At 45.1% G+C, this 20,628-nt stretch overlaps 2 protein-coding genes across 2 annotated transcripts in view; one reads left to right on the forward strand and one right to left on the reverse strand.

Moving 5' to 3' along the window:
• adam22 (ADAM metallopeptidase domain 22) overlaps positions 1–20,628 on the forward strand; it is a 98,006-nt gene that overhangs the window by 50,820 nt on the left and 26,558 nt on the right. The window contains 3 exon segments of the mRNA XM_056286432.1: positions 17,168–17,234; positions 17,456–17,532; positions 18,408–18,482. Of these exon segments, the coding sequence (XP_056142407.1) occupies positions 17,168–17,234; positions 17,456–17,532; positions 18,408–18,482 (219 nt within the window).
• Positions 9,737–14,704, reverse strand: cldn12 (claudin 12). Its single transcript, XM_056286498.1, has 3 exons — positions 14,600–14,704; positions 12,899–13,156; positions 9,737–12,370 (listed from the first exon to the last, which is right to left on the reverse strand). Exons 2-3 carry the CDS (start codon positions 13,115–13,117, stop codon positions 11,576–11,578), a joined length of 1,014 nt encoding a protein of 337 aa, XP_056142473.1. The 5' UTR covers positions 13,118–13,156; positions 14,600–14,704; the 3' UTR covers positions 9,737–11,575.

The raw sequence follows: 20,628 nt of genomic DNA on the forward strand, positions 1-20,628 counted from the left end.
GGTGTTAATCAGGAGGACGCCGGAGGAGAGTCGATAAGAGGGGTCAGAGGAAGGTGTGGCGGGAGTCCCGCATGGAGGGCTACTTAAGAGTCAAATCCATACAGTTTCATTGCCTGAGAGAGAGAGTAAGAGGAGGAGCGGAGGAGGGTTGGATGGAGTTGTTAGGAGGGAGTTGTTAGGATGGAGGTTGAGGGTGAGAAGATGGATGCACATTCTCTCATTCCTCACTCGGAGATCCTCGTCCAGACTGTATTTCTGCAGGGTGTGTTAACCAGAGATGAGCTTTATTATTTTTACACATGTAAACCCATACACTGCATTTATTTTCATCCAAGTTTACAAAGACCTTTTACTTTTCGTACCCTATAATATTGTACATCAGAAGATGCATATAAAAACCCTTTCTGGATGATAATTTTGCTATTCGAAAGGGTTTTTGAATATCAAAGCTGCCCCGAGAACAAGGACAGGGTTTTTGACCTCGGAAAATATTGTTGCTCCCTTTTGACTAATCTACATATCTTTCTATGGAAAAATAAATCCACCAGTAATGCCTCCCTTGACAATAGTGGGCTATCTACCACTACTTTTGTCTGCTCCCGTTAGGGGGCGCCACAGTGGATCATCCGTTTCCATCTCTTCCTGCCCTCTGCATCTTCCTCTGTCACACCAGCCACCTGCATGTCCTCCCTCACCACATCCATAAACCTCCTCTTTGGCCTTCCTCTTCTCCTCTTCCCTGGCAGCTCCATCTTCAGCATCCTTCTCCCAGTATACCCAGCATCTCTCCTCCACACATGTCCAAACCATCTCAATCTTGCCTCTCTTGTTTTGTCTCCAAACCGTCCAACCTGAGCGGTCCCTCTAATATACTCGTTCCTAATCCTGTCCTTCTTCATCACTCCCAGTGAAAATCTTATCATCTTCAACTCTGCCACCTCCAGCTCCACCTCCTGTCTTTTCATCAGTGCCACTGTCTCCAAACCATACAACATAGCTGGTTTCACAACCATCTTGTAAAGCTTCCCTTTAACTCTTGCTGGTACCCTTCTGTCGCAAATCACTCCTGACGCTCTTCTCCACCCACTCCACCCTGCCTGCACGCTCTTCTTCACCTCTCTTCTGCACTCCCCGTTACTTTGGGCATTTGCCCCAAGTATCTAAACTCATACGCCTTCGTCACCTCTATGTTCCTTGCATCCTCACCATTCCACTGTTCTCTCTCTCATTCAAGCATATGTATTCCGTCTGATATTCATTCCTCTTCTCTCCAGTACATACCTCCACCTCTCCCAGCTCTCCTCAACCTGCACCCTATTCTTGCTACAGATCACAATGTCATCTGCAAACATCTTAGTCGACGGAGACTCCTGCCTGATCTCATCTGTCAACCTGTCCATCACCATTGCAAACAAGAAAGGGCTCAGAGCTGATCCTTGATGTAATCTCACCTCCACCTTGAACCCATCCGTCACTCCAACCGTGCACCTCACCACTGTCACACTGCCCTCATACATATCCTGCACCACTCCTACATACTTCTCTGCAACTCCCGACTTCCTCATACAACACCACACCTCCTCTCTCGGCACCCTGTTGTATGCTTTCTCTAAATCCACAAAGACACAATGTAATGTAAAACTTTATACCTCTGTAGTTGCTACGGTTCTGCACATAACCCTTGTTTTTGAAAATCAGTACCAGTATGCTTCTTCTCCACTCCTCAGGCATCCTCTCACTTTCGAAGATTGTGTTAAACAATCTAGTTAAAAACTCCACTGCCATCCCTCCACATCCCATGCCTCCACATGTATTTCATCTGGAAAAACTGCCTTTCCACTCTTCATCCTCTTCATAGCTGCCCTCACTTCCTCCTTGCTAATCCACCGCACTTCCTGATTCACTATCCCCACATCATCCAACCTTCTCTCTCTCTCATTTTCTTCATTCATCAGCCTCTCAAAGTACTCCTTCCACCTTCTCAACACTCTCCTCACTTGTCAGCACATTTCCATCTCTACCCTTCATCACCTTTACCTGCTGCACATCCTACTCTGCTTGGTCCCTCTGTCTAGCCAATTGGTACAAGTCCTTTTCTCCTTCCTTAGTGTCTAACCTCTCATACAACTCACCATACACCTTTTCCTTTGCCTTTACCACCTCTCTCTTCGCTTTACACTGCATCTCCTCGTACTCCTGTCTACTTTCTTCATCTTTCTGACTATCCCACTTCTTCGCCAATGTCTTTCTCTATATACTTTGCTGTACTTTCTCATTCCACCACCAAGTCTCCTTGTCTTCCTTCCTCTGTTCTGATGACACACCAAGTACCTTCCTAGCTGTCTCCCTCACTATTTCTGCCATGGTTGCCCAGCCATCTGGCAACTCTTCACCACCACTTAGTGCCTGTCTTAACTCCTCCCTGAACTCCACACAACAGTCTTCCTTCTTCAACTTCCACCATTTGATCCTAGGCTCTGATTTCACTCTCTTCCTTTTCTTGGTCTTCGTCTACAAAGTCATCCTACAGACCACCATCCAATGCTGCCTAGCTACGTTCTCCCCTGTCACCACCTTGCAGTCTCCAATCCCTTTCAGATCGTGCCTCCTACATAAGATATAGTCCACCTGTGTGCACTTTCCTCCACTCTTATATGTCACCCTGTGTCCTCTCTCTTCTTGAAATATGTATATTACATTAATATGTATATTACACTGTATTATCTATTATCTTATGTACCAGAAGTATACACGATATATTCACCTACCATCCACCTCACAACTACATACTATATTATATACCTATTTTACAACCACAACAATAACAGTAATAATTTGTAACCAGTATACAGCAGTTGTATGTGTATTTACAATTGTACATTGTATCGCACAAACATTTGCATTGCACATCTGGTTTAAAGAGGTAGTGCACATCGTAGATAAGTAGGTGAGACATGTTGACCAGAGGGGGCGGTTTACAAAGTGTCATATTTACATAATAAGTGTCCGTTATTGCACCATGCTGTTAAGTGGTCATGAGAGAGATGGCCTGTGGGAAAAAAAACCTGTTCCTGTGTCTGGTGGTTTTGGTGCACATTGCTCTGTAGTGCTCGTCAGGGGGTAAGAGTTCAAACAGACTGTGTCCTAGGTGTGTGTGTGTGTGTGTGTGGGAGGGGTCTGTGCTGATTCAGTGTGCCTGTTTCCGGGGCTCTAGAGATGCACAAGTCCTGCAGGGTGGGCAGAGGAGCGCCAATGATTATTTTTTTTCTGCTGTCCTTACTGTTCGCTGCAGTCTGTTCCTATCCTGTTTTGTTGCTGCTCTGAACCAGACCATGATGGATGTGCACAGGGCAGATTCAGTAACTGTGGTGTAGAACTGGCTCATCAGCTCCTGTGGCAGACCAAATATCCTCCACTGCTGCAGAAAGAACATCCTCTGCTGGGCCTTTTTCAGGATGGAGTTGTTGTTGGTTTCCCACTTTAGGTGGGAGACCATTTAATTGATATAATTATCTTGAGTGATGTGCCCCCCCTATGGCTTTTTAAAAAAAAATGTTATCAAAGAAGCGAGCCAGTAACCACGGGGTCACATGTTCGAATTCCACGACTGGCTGGGTTATCAGATTTGGCCTGAGCTGAAAAGCGGAAGGTTGCTTGTGTCAGGATCCCCGCTGCGGCCATTTTTCCCTTGAGCAAGGCACTTAGTTCCAACTACAACTGCGCCAGGGCAACGCTGCTCCACGGCTGACACTGTGTGGCATCCTGTCTGGGCAACATAGGCATCGAACACACACTTTTCTGTGGCAACATATGGACAAGTAAAGGCCAATTTATAGCGTTAATCTCAATTTTTTTCGTATAAATTAATGGCTGCATCGTTACGACGACTGTATGATGCAGCTCCCTCTCAGTTCATGAAAGCCTTTCCTTCTGAAAGCAGCAAAAATAGTGTTGCTACGACACTTGCCGTGGAAAAACCTCCAAGCTCTGCGTGTGAACCATGATGGGGACTGAGACGTTTCACTTCAGTCAGCAGTGGCTGGTCTGCCAGAGAGGATGAGATGGACCTTCCTGTCTGGTGGACCAACCAGAGAGAAGCATGAAAGATAGTCAACTGAGTAAGGTAATAATCTGATGGACGGTGGAAGTCTTCAAGATGACCACTTCAACGTCCATCCATCCATTATCTGAACCGCTTATCCTGCTCTCAGGGTCGCGGGGATGCTTGAGCCTATCCCAGCAATCATTGGGCGGCAAGCGGGAAGACGCCCTGCCGCCAGGCCATCACACAGGGCCGACACACACACACACATTCATACCTAGGGGCAATTTAGTACGGCCGATTCACCTGACCTACATGTCTTTGGACTGTGGGAGGAAACCGGAGCCCCCGGAGGAAACCCACGCAGACACGGGGAGAACATGCAAACCCCACACAGAGGACGACCCCCAAGGTTGGACTATACCCCGGGGGCTCGAACCCAGGACCTTCTTGCTGTGAGGCGACCGTGCTAACCACCGCGCTAACCACCGTGCCGCCCCTGCTTTAACGCCTGTTTTGATATATGCTTTCCTCTCGGGTCTTTTTGTTCTCTTTCGTCGTTCTCTGCCTCTGCTACTCTTCTCTGTTTTATGGAGAGACTGAGTTATTCAAGTGGAGAGAGAGAGCGAGCGAGAGGTTGTGCAGAAATACATAGCATTTCACTTGTTTTTCAGAGTGCAGAGTTAGTGTCAGTTGTTGCAGAGGGTGGTTACATGCAGGGAGACGGGGACAGAATACCTCCGGGCAGTGTTTGTGTATTCTGGGACGGCTCCCTCTGTTGGATCAACCATTAAGGGATCATTTGGTAAACAGAGCACAGCCTCATCTAGCAGGGCTGGTTTTGGCTTGTTGGGTGTCCTGGCTCCACGACAAGGCTGGGGACGATGCGCCCCCCCCCCCCCTCCGAGCCCAGTGGTGGCGGTCTGTCTGTCAGCAGAGAGCTGAGGATGTCTACCCCCCCCCCACATGGGTAATACCCCACCCCTCCCTCTCTCTCTCTCTCTCTCTCTCTCTTTCGTGAACAGGCTGTTTTGATCTGCAGATAATTTTTAAAAGTTTGCCAAATCAACACACAAACTCTCTCACTTCACACACACACACACACACACACTAAACTGAATAAAAGGCAACCGCTTTCTACTTATTTCATTCCTTTTTCTGTTTTATTAGGTTATTTTCTATATTTCCTTATTTCTATTCTTAATTTAGATTTTAACTTTCCCTTTTTTTCCATTTTGTGTGCCTCCTTTGCCATTTTCTGATTTTTATCCGTGCACGTTGTCTTGCTGTACTGCACATTGCGTTGCATTTTAATGTACAAAATGTGCTACGTAAATTCAATTTAATTGATTGATTGGTTGGTAAAAAATATGCCGATAACAACGATATGAAAAATGATGAATAACTAAGCCGATAATCGGCCATACCGATAATCGGCCATACCGATAATCGGCCATACCGATAATCGGTCGACCCCTAATATATGCATGGGCAGCACAGTGGTGCAGTGGTTAGCGCAGTCGCCTCACAGCAAGAAGGTCCTGGGTTCGAGCCCCCAGGGTATAGTCCAACCTTGGGGGTCGTCCTCTGTGTGGGGTTTGCATGTTCTCCCCGTGTCTGCGTGGGTTTCCTCCGGGGGCTCCGGTTTCCTCCCACAGTCCAAAGACATGTAGGTCAGGTGAATCAGCCATACTAAATTGCCCCTTGGTGTGAATGTGTGTGTGTGGGGGGGTGGGGGGGGGAGCTGTGATGGACTGGTGGCCTGTCCAGGGTGTCTCCTCGCCTGCCGCCCAATGACCGCTGGGATAGGCTCCAACATCCCTGTGACCCGAGTTAGGATAAGCGGCTCGGCTAATGGATGGATGAAAATGTGCTGTGTAAATCAAATTTGATTGATGGATTGGTTGATTTTGGTGGAGCTGAATATGGCATAAAATAAGAAGGGATTTGTGTTTGAGAGAGAGAGAGAGAGAGAGATGTTGCATCTCTCCTGTATACCATATGGTAAACCCATCTGCCCCTCTCCTGGCAGAAGAAGTTAGGCGGTGCATCAGTCTGCTCCACACAAGCCAGCACAACATTATGCAGAAGCCGTCCGTGACCCCACGGGTCATGTCAGTAACACTGTTAACGTTACGTTGTAACGCTTTGTTCGCTACAATATAAAGACAGACGCACACACAAACTTTATTCATTGTTTTTTTTTATCTTCATGTCAACAAACAGAATCACGCCCACCGTTACTGACCGATGAAGAGGGCGCTGTTCCTCAGCAGTTTGTAGTGAATTTCTCCCCTGTATGCATGTGTGAGTCTGTGCACAAGTATATGTGTATGTGTATGTGGGTTCCTGCACGTGTGTGTGTGTGTGTGTGTGTGACTCAACGTGCGATGCTGACTTGCATGTGCAGTAAACACCATATGTTTTACCTTCTTATTTTCTGCCCCGCCCCCAACTACCGCACCTCAGGGCCCCCGCGGCCATCGACCACATCTTGACAGTCCTCCCCGCCATGCTTTGCTCTTCATCTTCAAACTGAAGAAACCTTACAGCCCTCCCCCACCCACCCACCCACCCAACCCCACCCACCTGCTGTCCATATATACTACTCTGTGTGTTTATTTCTGCTGCATGCAGCAAACAGGCTGTGGTCCACGCGTGGGTGAGGAGGGAGGAGATGGATGCTGCTTCGGGGTTGCGGGGTAGGGAGTAAGGGATCTGGGGTGGGGGCTGAGGGGGAACATCGATTCTTATGGGAGGAAGATGGGGTCGGGGTGTTTATAACAAGGAGTAGGTATTTTGGAGGAGTGCGTCAGTTACTATAGCTACGCTGGGAAGGGGGGGGGGTGTGGGTTAAAGTGGATGGGGGTGAGGGGGGATATTGAGCGCCTGTGGCCATAAGCCAACCTCATGTCACTAAACCAGGCGCGGTTCATTCACCCGCACCGAGAGAGAGAGAGAGAGAGAGAGAGAGAGAGAGAGAGAGAGAGAGAGAGAGAGAGAGAGAGAGAGAGAGAGAGAGAGAGAGAGAGAGAGAGAGAGAGAGAGAGAGAGAGAGAGAGAGAGAGAGAGAGAGAGAGAGAGAGAGAGAGAGAGAGAGAGAGAGAGACTGAATGAAAGGAATGCTACACCTCCCCGATTTATATTCATGAGCCAGCAGTCCGCATCTGAAGTACCATCTCCCCTGGCAACACAGACTCCGCCCCTTTTCTTTTGTACTTCGACATCTGAGAGCCATCTGTGTTTCAGTCCCTAATCCTCATCCCGCACAGACCCTGCTGGGTCCTGTACTGTGCACGTGTATGTGTGTGTGTGTCTGTGTGTGTGTGTGTGTGTGTGTGTGCGCTCTTGTATGCATTCAGAGGTGGCAGGTTGAAAAGGGGGACAAAGAGCACTGGTCATGAGTACACACATCAGTTATTCCTGACCTGAACCTGCTCAGGTATTCATAACGGATGCTGTGTGGCTGTGCTGCATATATACTGTGTGCTATACGTTATATACTGTGTGTTACACATTATATACTGTGTGTTACACATATATACTGTGTGTTATACATATATACTGTGTGTTATACATTATATACTGTGTGTTACACATTATATACTGTGTTACACATATATACTGTGTGTTACACATATATACTGTGTGTTATACATTATATACTGTGTGTTACACATATATACTGTGTGTTATACATTATATACTGTGTGTTATACATTATATACTGTGTGTTACACATATATACTGTGTGTTATACATTATATACTGTGTGTTACACATTATATACTGTGTGTTACACATATATACTGTGTGTTATACATTATATACTGTGTGTTACACATATATACTGTGTGTTATACATTATATACGGTGTGTTATACATTATATACTGTGTGTTATACATTATATACTGTGTTATACATTATATACTGTATGTTATACATTATATACTGTGTGTTATACATATATACTGTGTGTTATACATTATATACTGTGTGTTATACATTATATACTGTGTTATACATTATATACTGTATGTTATACATTATATACTGTGTGTTATACATATATACTGTGTGTTATACATTATATACTGTGTGTTATACATTATATACTGTGTGTTACACATATATACTGTGTGTTATACATTATATACTGTGTGTTACACATATATACTGTGTGTTATACATTATATACTGTGTGTTATACATTATATACTGTGTGTTACACATATATACTGTGTGTTACACATATATACTGTGTGTTATACATTATATACTTGATGTTACACATTATATACTGTATGTTATACAACTAGTTCACTGAATGTGTAGTTTCTGTTAATGCCAGCCGCTTGCGTCTCAGCCATCGTGAGAAACGTCCCATCCGAGTGAGCGTGGCTTCTCCGGAAGCTGAGGGCTGCTCATTCACACCGATCCATCCACTCCCCCCGCAGTCCTCATGCAGACTACCGCAGTGTGCACTCGTTTTAACGGAGGATTCGGTCTGCTGACTCGCTTCAGGTTGTGCACGGCAGGCTTGGTCTCGAGGTAACGCACGTTTATCCCCAGAATAGATCGCGGCTCCTTCCACAGAAACAACCCCAGCAGAACGAGACGGGGTAAATAAAAGCCCCTTTTGCGTCGATGATCTCTTCCGGCTTCTAAGCACACGGCCTCCGGATGATCTCTTCCGGCTTCTAAGCACACGGCCTCCGTCCCTCTGCTGCCCCTCTGGCCTGAATTTTAATTAGCCACTCGGCTTAATTGCTAATTAAATTCCGCAGAATGGAGGGGAAGAAAAAAAAACCCTTAGGTTTAGAAAGCTGGTCTTGAAATATGTCTAATGCCAGACTTGATCCATTGTGCCTATTATACGTGTCCCTGTCTGTCGCTGGTGATGGATGTTTCCTTTCCCAGCATGCCCGTCATAAACGTGTCACGGCAGATCCTGCGGTTTGGAGTTTGCATTTACATTAAAATCGTGTTTAGGCTCAAACTCATACGAGAAGCCAAAGAAGACTTGGCCTTCCTTAACGTTCGCTTTATCTTCAGTTAAACCGGACAAGCGTTGCCGTAACCTGGTGACATTACGATCAGAAACGGAATAAGAACCGAATCTTTGTCTTGTTCAAAGCCCGGTCTGGTTAAGACGTTGGCCACCATTTACAAGAGCAAACATGTTAAGGTCAGCCTGGTTAAATAGGCTGGAAACGTGGCACGATGTCGTCTTGGCGCATGGTAGAACACATGCAGTGGGGGCGTCCGGGCAGCCTGTTCTGTTGCCTAGCAACACAGGGATCGCCGGTTCAAATCCCCGTGGTACCTCCGGCTTGGTCGGGCGTCCCTACAGACACAATTGGCCGTGTCTGCAGGTGGGAAGCCGGATGTGGGATATGTGTCCTGGTCGCAGCACTAGCGCCTCCTCTGGTCGGTCGGTGCGCCTGTTCGGGGGAACAGCGTGATCCTCCCACGCGCTCCGTCTCCCCTGGTGAAACTCCTCACTGTCAGGTGAAAAGAAGCGGCTGGTGACTCCACATGTATCGGAGGAGGCGTGTGGTAGTCTGCAGCCCTCCCCGGCTCGGCAGAGGGGGGGAGCAGCGACCGGGACGGCTCGGATGAGTGGGGTAATTGGGCGGGTACAATTGGGGAGAAAAAGAAAACACATGCAGAGCACAAATAAACAATGTGAATAAAATTTATTAACGTATTAGATCAATAAAACCAGTGTAGACAAAGATAATTGCGTTAAAGCTAATATATTTACCAGCATATTTACTTTTGATATGTTAGAGATGATTTACAAACACTAACAGCACAAACGTACTCCTTAAAAATACACAAAAAAGTACAAAAAAAAAAAAGGCAATTGTTTTTATGAATGATTTAAATTTGGCTCAGGAACGAGCTTCACCACTGCCGAGCCTTCTCAGCAAATTTGGCCGAGGTTTCATTTTGATAGAGAAAGAAGAGTTCTCTAACGCTGACTCAGACTCCACTCCTCCGTTAAGGTTTCCAACCGTTTCTTGCACCGTGGTGGAACGCAAATGGTCATAATTATGTTACGCAACAAATGTGCTTGCTAGAAGAGTTCAGCCCTGAATTTCTACTGATGTTATGACAATATTCCATTTCATAGCAAGGTATAACATACAGTAAACACTGTAATCTAATTTAACCCACAAACATGCAGATTCCCATTCATTCATTCAGCTTCAGCCACTTCTCCGGGGACCCGACCCCAAGAAGCGGCTGAAGCTGAATGAATGAATATGCAGACATTGGCATTGTTTTGGGGGGAGGGGGTTGGGGATTTCCCCCTTTTTCTCCCCAGATGTACCCAGCCAATTACCCCACTCTTCTGAGCCGTCCCGGTCACTGCTCCACCCCCTCTGCCGATCCGGGGAGGGCCGCAGACTACCACATGCCTCCTCCGATACATGTGGAGTCGCCAGCCGCTTCTTTTCACCTGACAGTGAGGAGTTTCACCAGGGGGACGTAGCACGTGGGAGGGTCACGCTATCCCCCCCAGTTCCCCCTCCCCCCAGAACAGGCGTCCCGACCGACCAGAGGAGGCGCTAGTGCAGCGACCAGGACACACACCCACATCCGGCTTCCCTCCTGCAGACACAGCCAATTGTGTCTGTAGGGATGCCCGACCATGCCGGGGGTAACACGAGGATTCAAACCGGAGAGGCCTGTGTTGGTAGGCAACGGAATAGACCGCCATCTACCAGGACATTGTTTTAACCTACGGTAGAGGCCATACAGTTCAAAATCTGCAAATGTAGGCAAATGTAAGATGGCGAAGTATTAACCTATCGTTTAGTGCATTAATTAAACACAAAACTGACAACAGCTGCTCGTTATAGGGCACCGTGACAGTATCAGCAACACATAGTATAAAAAGACAGAAATTAAGTTAGTTTTTCCTTCCAAGTTACTTGGCAAGTAACAGTAAAAACAAAATTTTGTTCTTTCCTCTGTGATTAAAATCGGTCAGTGAGAAATAATCAGTGTTATGAACAGTAGTGCAGAAGGCCTCCAGAAAGACAGCTTGACATGCACGAGTAACAAGTCATTAGTGTATAAACATGATTTGTCCATTGTAAAAATATAAAAATTAAAAAATGTAACAGAAAAACAAGACACAAATTGCAGTCATACCTTCCTTCACAATAAGCTCTGGGGACCCAACTGTATATTCACTTGTATATATCGTGCATGTATTATTTTTTTTCTTCTCAAAGCAGCTCTTGTGTGCAGCAAAGCTTGATGTAGTCAGTCAGTTTTTCCCCAGGCTCGTCCTTCATGAAGGTACTCTTCAGGCTCTAGTCTCTTGTGTTTCACAATTTATAAAATCGGAAGCGACTGGATAGGTTAAACCCATCATTCCAGGAGCTCTATGGAACACCCGTATTACCCCTCCCATCACATTTTATTAGATGCATCAATGGTGGAAGAATCAGATCAGTGGTATTGTAGGTGGACGGTGTGCTTCAATCTGCTAAGGTCAGCAGTCTCTCTTCCCTTAATTTCCCTGTGTTAGTACAGGGATGTCGATCTCTATGGCAGACATGCGTGAGCGGGTGGAGTAACGGTGACCTGCGTAGCTGGATGCGTAGCCCTGAGAAGGAGCATAAGCCTGGGAGGGAGCGTAGCTGTAGACCTGGGTGCCTCCTGCCTCTGACCCGTACCCGTCTGGGACTGACATCTGGGGCATGTAGACCTGGGGTGGGGCAGGGGCGACTATGCTCTGAGCATAGCCTTGGGAGGGTGCGTAAGGTTGGGCTTCAATTACAGTAGGAGCATAGGTCTGTGGAGGGAAGGGCTGGGGGCCATAGACCGGGGAGGGGGGATAACCGTTGGCAGTGAGGGGCTGGGTGGATAGGGAGGTGGACATGGTGGGTAGGGGCAACCAGAAAGGCGAAGGCAGTTTCTTACACATGCAGTACCACATGAACATCAGAAGAGCAGCGAGCATAAGCCCTCCTGAGCAGCCAATGGACACATAGACAGCAAACCCATCAGAGAAAATGTTGTCATATCTGATGTTCATCTCCTTTGTGCGGAACAGGAACCACACCGAGGGTGCCAAGGCGATGGCACCACCAAGTAATAAAAACATCCCAGCCACTAGGTGGCAGCCTGCACTGTTGACCAGGCAGCGGGTGGATTTGATGTCTGGTTCGGGCTTGTCTGAGCAGCAGCAGGTCTTACACATCCCGGCCATGCAGAGCAGTAGGGCTACAGAGCCAAACAGCAAGCCTATAGGCAGGCAAAACTGCAGGAGCCTCAGGTCCAGCTGGTCCACTTTCGAGTACCACTGAAACAGAGAGAAATAACCATTTCTGATAGGGAAATTAATGGGGAAAAAAATAGTGTTATTATTAATTAAACTATTATTAATAAAATAATAATTCATTAAATTTATACAGCACTTTCCTAGGTCCTCAAAGCGCTTTGCAGAGCAAACATAGAATAACTGTCGAAAGGATTTTTAAAGAAACGAAGGCAGATGGATTTTAGTGTGTCTTGTCACAGTGGGCAGATCTCCAGCTGGTGTGCAGTATTACAGCAACACCGATGGAATGAACTCAGAACCCACAATACCAGAGGTTAGTTAGGACAAAATTAGAGCTCAAATCATCATTTCACCACTGCCTATCAGCAGATTTTTTTTCTTTACGTAACACTTACGTGGAGGATTTGCGCTGTACAATGACTAAAGGCAACTCCCTCTAGTCAAGACTGGCAATAATACCAGCTGTCAAGGCAAAGCCAGGTTACAACACTGTTGTAAAACAGGGTGTGACAAGTCTACCAGTGTGTACTAGATAATGGCAGGTAATACCTCTGAATCATAGAAGTAACATCCTGAGTAGCCATCCTGTTTCACACATTTGGCCCACAGCCCATCGTACACGCTGACGTTCTTGGCGTTGCGATTGAAGGTGATGAGTCTCGTCACGCGCCACTGTGGAATTAGTGCCGCCACAGCGATACCTCCCACAGACACAAAGGCAATGATGAAGGAGAAGGCATTGGTGGCGTGGATGTCTCGGCATGACATGGTCAGATCTGACAGGAGCTTAGGCCACAAGGAAACGTACTGTTTCGGTAAAGGCGGAGGGAAAGGCAGAGAGACAGAAATGGATAGATGGAACAGTCGAAAGCACAGAAACAGTAAGATGGCAGTAAAAGTGTCCATCCTGTTTTGTACATGGCGTGTAAAGGAAACAATGTCACAAGAATATTGGTACTGTTACAAAAATAGTTTGTTTTAATAAAAAGAAGAATTTAATAACAACGCATGAGTGGCAGAAAGCAGTTAGGTAACTCTAGATCTACTGTTCTTCCGATAACAGGATCCCACTGTCATTCCACCTATACGAACAATGAAAACATTAGAATCTTTGGGCTACTAGCATTACGAAAGTTTTACTCCTACATGCATTAAATAGTTTCTGCAAAATGGCCCGATTCATACTGATGTTAGCTAACTATGCCATGGACTGACCCAGCTATGGGCTACCCCCCTACATTCCTATTCACTACAGCGTCGTTGACCCAATATCTGCTGTCCCTTATGAAACAATGCTCTCATTTCATTAACAAACAATGTAAGAATGAGTTGCTGGCTCAGCCAGCGAGACGAGTTGAGGACGTATGCTGTAGGACACCACATTGTGTGTAACGTCACAACATAACAATTAACAATGGAAGGAGATCCGTCGCTGTATAAATCAACAGTGGTGCCGGCGTACATGACGGCTCGTGAGCCATCATGGCTGTCTGTGGCAGTGCCATAATTCTAGAAGCTCTTTGGCACAGGACTGAAAAATCAATAAGGAATGGTTTATGATTGTTACATCTTCCATTCCAAGGGTTCTCAAACCAGTGTCTATGGACACCACCCAAGTACTGCTCGCTTCCTGTTCTGCCGGGTAGATGATTACATTTACATGTTTTTCCAGTTACTATGTCCTCCAATAAGGGAGGTTTTAGACCTGGAACAACAGGTGAATGTAATTGATTACCTTTAAAATAGGAAACCAGCAGTATTTGGTGATACCCAAGGACCAGATAGGGAACCGCTGTCACAATTTAAATACAGCTTTGTGGGGAATAGTTTAATGTTTTACATCCTTGGACTTTGTCACGGCTGTGAAAAGTGAATTATCCTTGCCAAGTAAAGTTAACGTTATAACGAGGTAAGCTAAGCCCACTGCTGTAGTACCTCGCTGCCTCAGTACCCCCATCAGTAACCTGGTGGCGGACGGGTACGTGCGTGACCAGCATGGCCTGTCAGTCAACCACTTGCCAGCTACGGACACCCCCACTAAAGCCGCTGAACTGGGGAAACTTGGAAAAATGGCAAAAACGACCCCGGTGGGAAAACCCGCAGTCTTGCCGGCTAACGACGTTAGCTTAGCGCTACACTCGAAGCGCAACCTGTTGCGGCTGGACTCGGAAAAAGGCGCAGTCCGCAGACGTAAAACGGATTTCAAATAAACGGGTTTACGGTGGTACTAATAAAAACATTTGGGGTTACCTTTAATCTCCGGTAGTAAGACGGTGTTTGGTGCTAAGGACGAGGCATTTCAGATCCCCGCTCCCTCGCCAGAGAGCCTGATAAGAGTTGTTTACAACGGAGGCCTAAACCGGAAGTGGTTGCCAGGTTCTGCGCATGCGCGTTTCGCTATGAATGGGACTTGTTTCCCCTCCCTCTATGTTGTACAGAACACATCCACTCATATATTTTCGTAGTGTGTGTGTTGTGTGGTGTTAGTGTGTGTGTGTGTGTGTGTGTCTGTGTGTGTGTTAGTTAGTGTAGATAGCGGGACCGAAAACTAAAGCACTTATGATCCTAATTCTTTTTGGAGGTGGTAGGTGTTGTTCCGGAGAGTACGGGAAAAATCTCAAAAAATTTAAATTATGCATAAATATGCAAAATATGCATTTTTCTAAAAATGGCTAAAAACCACCTCTCTCGGCATTTCAGATGATTATGAGCATCTTTGATTTTTTCACCTATATAAAAAAAAAATTCTGGGACTCAAATGTTTTGGCATTATGCAAAATATATGCATTTTTGCAAAAATGCACTTATGATCCTTTTTTTTTTTTTTGGAGGTGGTAGGTATTGTTCCAGAGAGGACCAGAAAAATAGCAGAAAATTAAAATAATTATGCATTATTATGCAAAATATGCATTTTCTACAAATGGCTAAAAACCATCTTTCTCTGCATTTCAGATGATTCTGAGCATTTGGGGGGAGGGAGTTGGAGTGGGGGGGGGGTTAGGGGCAGGGGGAAGGAGGTTAGCTGGCAGGATGAAGAGGAGGGAGATTTAGACGGGTGGATAACCAAACCGCTACATTGTAGCGGGGTTCTTCTAGTGTACATTATATTATGAATGACACAAACTGTTTATGCCAGGGGTGCGTACACAAAACAAAAGGAGAGTAATTAAAAAATAATACTCTTTTCTTCAAAATAAAGTGTTGTCGGTCTATAAGAAATTTATCCAAAACACAATTAGTTCTAATTGCCTTCTTGTTTTTAAGTCCTCTTATCGTAGTGCCATAATGGTGCGGTTCTTGATGAAAATGTCCAAAATTTGGTTCGGAGTCGGTCCATCTCTTCTTATGAATGTGGAATTTTCCCAGTAATAAAATTAACTGCGTAAAGAAAACAATATCTTTTTCCATCTCCTTATCCTCAAGACAAATAGAAATGTCTTTATCCTGAAAGTGGGTTGTTTGTCCAGTTTTCCTTCTTATATAATGCTGAACATCCACCCAAAATATTCTGGTATACATACAGTGATCAAATAAATGACAGATTGTTTCTTCCTCTAGTTAGCAAAAATTACAAGAATATTCAATATCAATTTTAAATCTTGCTAATATCTTCTTTGCTGGATATATACAGTGCATAATTTTAATGGAGACCTCCTTAGCTTTATTATTTAGACAACATTTGTCCCCAACTAGCCAAATCTTCTGCCAGTTAAATTCTCCATAAAGGGAGGCCCAAAAGAATCTTCTGGGGGTTGAGCTACAGCTTGTATGTGATTCCTGATGTATTTATTCGAGCATTCATTTTTCAACCTCCCCAACAGCTATGAATGGAACACAATCAAAAAGAATAGAACAAGTTTTTTTTTCTCCAAAGGAAACTTCAGGCATAGTTGCCGGCTCAAAGCAGATGAACATTCTACCAAATTATTCGTATATTAAATGAATAAATTACTTCCAATTATTATATGTAAATTATAATACTAAAAATAGTTATACTAATATACTAATATTATTATGCTTGTATACTAGCATGCTTGCGCAATTAGTATACAAATAACAAGTCAAGTCAATTTCATTTGTAACAATATCCTAATATACTATACTGCTATATATTAACACCATGTACAAATATTAATATACTAGACTAACATTAATTAAACAATTATGCTAAACTATTATACGGTTAAATTTACTAATTTACTAATATTGTATAGAACTATAAAATCTATTCAAAAATATACATATATATATACATTGCATTTGGGGGGGGGGGGAGTATGTTCTTAGAGAAAAAATGTGTTGATCCAAGCTGCCCAAATAGCACCTGGATGTGGACCACTTCAGGCAGTGATGCGGCACTGATGGCCTTCTTCTGGCCCTGACAAAATGGATGTGAGCCTGAAGTGGCCCACATGTATAACAGCAAATATGGCCCAGATATGCCAAATCAAATGTGGGCCTTTTTTTTTTGGGGAAAGACGCGGTGCTCTCGGCAACATGTAATCTGCATGTGACCCTGAAGTGGCCCGTGTGGTAAATGGTGAATATGGCCCAAATATCACAAAACAAAGATGGGCCACCTTTGGCAAATATGTGGCACATGCGGCATTGCTATGGCCCAGATCTGGCAAACAGGAGCGGACCGCCCATGTGCCATCATTCCACGCGATATGTGGGCTGGATGAAGTGTCGGGTGTGGTACGGGTCCGGGCCACAGCAATTTTGCCATCTGGGTGTGAGGTCCGTTGACTGGAGTGACTTCCTTGGTTGTACGAACACGTATTAATACCCACCACTTCCCCTGTTTTTGTCCTATAGGAAGATGTCCAGATACATATGATATACAAATCTGCTGGCCATGACGGACTTCCTGATGTCTTCAATGGTAAGGTGGTGTTTGTAGCGCATATTGATGGAACAGTAGCGAAACCAGATTTTCATTTTGAGTCAAACTAACATTTTCTTCTGTACAGCTGTAACATATAAGATGTAATGATCGAATCTTTGTATGTGGTTGTTTTATTTGATGATTTTTTTTCAACGAGATTTCATAATAGTCTGTGTCAAGCCTAAGAGTGACCCGCATGAATTGTTTTTATTTCCTAGATGATCTGCCAGAGCCACCGTTCCCCAGTCCCCCATTTCCTGGGTCAAAGGTTATTCACAGAAGAAGAAAAAGACAGGTATGCATGTTAGGTTAACGCCACACAGGCGTACGTGATCTGTGAGGGATCGTTTTTAGCAGGAGGATAAAAGCAACGGCATCTTGAGTTCACGTGTGTGTACCTATTTGTGTCGCTTGAATAGGTTTATGCACATTTGTGTGTGTGTGTGTGTGTGTGTAGCCTCTGAGTGCCATAGCAATAGAGGTCTCTTCTAGGTCTCCCTCACAGGCACTTTTCACATTCCCTGCCTTCCGCTTTGTCATGAAATATTTACCTGGCGATCGGCGGCTTGTGTGTTTGCTCTCTTGCGGATGTAGTCGTGCTACAGATGTGTACAGCTGTGTGGCTGCCACTCTTAAGAAAAACTTCCAGCTGGATCAACAGAATTGCAAATAAAGATAAACTTGAATAAGGCCCTTCAGTTCACCTTTCAGTGTGTGTGTGTGTGTGTGTGTGTGTGTAACAGACAGAAAAAAGTGCCTGTCAGCATTAATGTTTAGGGCTGTGCGTTGGCGAGAATCTGGCGATACGATACGTATCACGATACAGGGGTTACCATTCAATATATTGTGATACTGTAAGAAAGGTGATGTATTGCAGTTTCATAGGCCTGTGTTCTTTGTGCTTATGCTGCTTCCTGTCTCAGTTTACGTTGTTGGGTCGGAGTGGAAGAGTGAAATGGCTGAAGACAGATTACAACACTGTTATCTAGCGGTCGTGGGGTCACACACAACACACAATGTTTGTCACGGACCTTTACATGTAAACAATTAAAAATCGATAGTGTTTTTTGAGAATCGGTACAGTATCACAGAAGATAATATCACGATACTTGAGTGTATAGATATTTTCTTCCACCCCTGTTCATGCACAACCTCCTGATTTCTCACCAGGCTTCACACGGGTCACCCAGCGTTGAGGATGAAACCAAGTACATCGAGCTCATGGTGATCAATGACCATCTAATGGTGAGCATTTTCTACCACTTTCTACTGTCAACACTCTCACTTCTTGTGTATTTGTAGTGATCATGCTTGTGACTGTAGATAATGAGACTAACTGAGGCTCGTCTACACGTTTACAAAAACGCCAAGTAAGAGTAATCAGCAGCACAGCGGGAAAAGCAAATGAGCCAACCCACATTCGACAAAAATGGGAACGTCTAAAGAAAGGTGTAACGATGTAAAGCGAAGAATTTAATCCATAATGTGAACAAAATGTGCAATAACAAAAAAATGCAAGACAGTGGTTTGCAGTTATCATTCTTTTAAACGATATATTAATTGAAAGGCGGCATGGTGGTCCAGTGGTTAGCACTGTTGCCTCACAGCAAGAAGGTCCTGGGTTCGGGACCCAGGGTAGTCCAACCTTGGGGGTTGTCCCGGGTCGTCCTCCGTGTGGAGTTTGCATGTTCTCCCCGTGTCTGCGTGGGTTTCCTCCGGGTGCTCCGGTTTCCTCCCACAGTCCAAAGACATGTAGGTCAGATGAATCGGCCGTACTAAATTGTCCCTAGGTGTGTATATGTGTGTTTCGGCCCTGTGGTGGCCTGCTGGTGGCCTGTCCAGGGTGTCTCTCCGCCTGCCGCCCAGTGACTGCTGGGATAGGCTCCAGCATCCCCGCGACCCTGAGAGCAGGATAAGCGGTTCAGATAATGGATGGATGGATATTTATTGAGACCCCCCCCCCCACACACACACAATAAAAGATATAATACAATCAATACAAACAGCATCAAACATCAATTCCTTCCTCCCCCCTCCAAAATGTCCATAATTAAAAAAAACAACAACACAAGAACAAAAAAAATAAAAAACCAAAATTTGTAAGTACAAGGTTAATGCATGCTTGCAGAATATTATTCTCTTACATAATGTTGCAGTGTACTTACCCTTTTGTGGCTTACCCAGACTTAGATTTTAGGTTTAGGTGAGGAGAGGTTAGATCTTAGGTTTGCAGGTGTTGTTATAGTTGGTTATTGCCGTGTGCACATGCCACCCGTCTCCCTCATCACTTTCACACAAACAGACGGAGTTATGCAGCAAGTAAAAAGTCAGTATGATGTGTCGGTTTCATGTCATTCTACATTTAAAGGGAGATTGAAGGAGAATAGTGTGCTGAAAATAAGATGCTGCACTTCAGACCTGCGGGGATGTTCATTGCCTTCCCAGACAACATCCAGATGTGGGCCACTTCAGGCAGTGATGCAGCACGATGGCCTTCTGGCCCTGACAAAATGGATGTGAGCCTGAAGTGGCCCACATGTATAATAGCAAATATGGCCCAAATATGCCAAATCAAATGTGGGCCTTTTTTTTGGCAAAGATGCGGTACTCTCGGCAACATGTGATCTGGATGTGACCCTGAAGTGTCCCGTGTGGTAAATGGTGAAAATGGCCCAAATATCACAAAACTAGTATGGGCCACCTTTGGCAAATATGTGGCACATGCAGCATTGCTATGGCTTGGTTCTGACCCAGATCTGGCGAACAGGAGTGGACCGCCCAAGTGCCATCACGGTATGTGGGCCGGATGAAGTGTCGGGTGTGGGACGGGTCCGGGCCACAGCAATTCTGCTATCCGGGTTTGGAAGTCCGCATGTAGAGTTTAGCATTTAGCACGATAACTTTATTGATGCTACTTAGAGTCAAAGGATTTTAATGTTTGGCTCGTCGCCTGACAAAACAACAAAAAAAAAGGATCGACTTTGACGTAATTCTTAAGCAGAAACATAAATGCAGAAACTGGGAAATAAACTTGAATGCGAATGAGGGGATGAGAAAAACGGTTATCAATAAGACTGATGGCAGACGTTTAGAGAATGTCAGACTTCAAAGATCTCGATGTGCAAATTCCAAGATTACTGACTGAGTCGGTGTTGAATCAGTTCGGTTTGCATTTATTATCAGTGTCATTAAGCTCTTTTTTTCCACAAGTCGACAGAAATTGGCTCATCTCCGAGACGTGTCTGAAAACAACATGAGCAGCGGGCCCTGCTGCTCAGATTCACGCAGACAGAATGTAAATGAACAAACATCCAAACACCAGTTCGCTCCAACGCTGATGAATTTAAAGCAGCCCGTGTACGGGTCGAAGGTTTTTTCCCCTGGCAGTGTA

The sequence above is a fragment of the Lampris incognitus genome, chromosome 9 (genome assembly GCF_029633865.1).
Source record: "Lampris incognitus isolate fLamInc1 chromosome 9, fLamInc1.hap2, whole genome shotgun sequence".
Classification (NCBI taxonomy): Eukaryota; Metazoa; Chordata; class Actinopteri; order Lampriformes; family Lampridae; genus Lampris; species Lampris incognitus.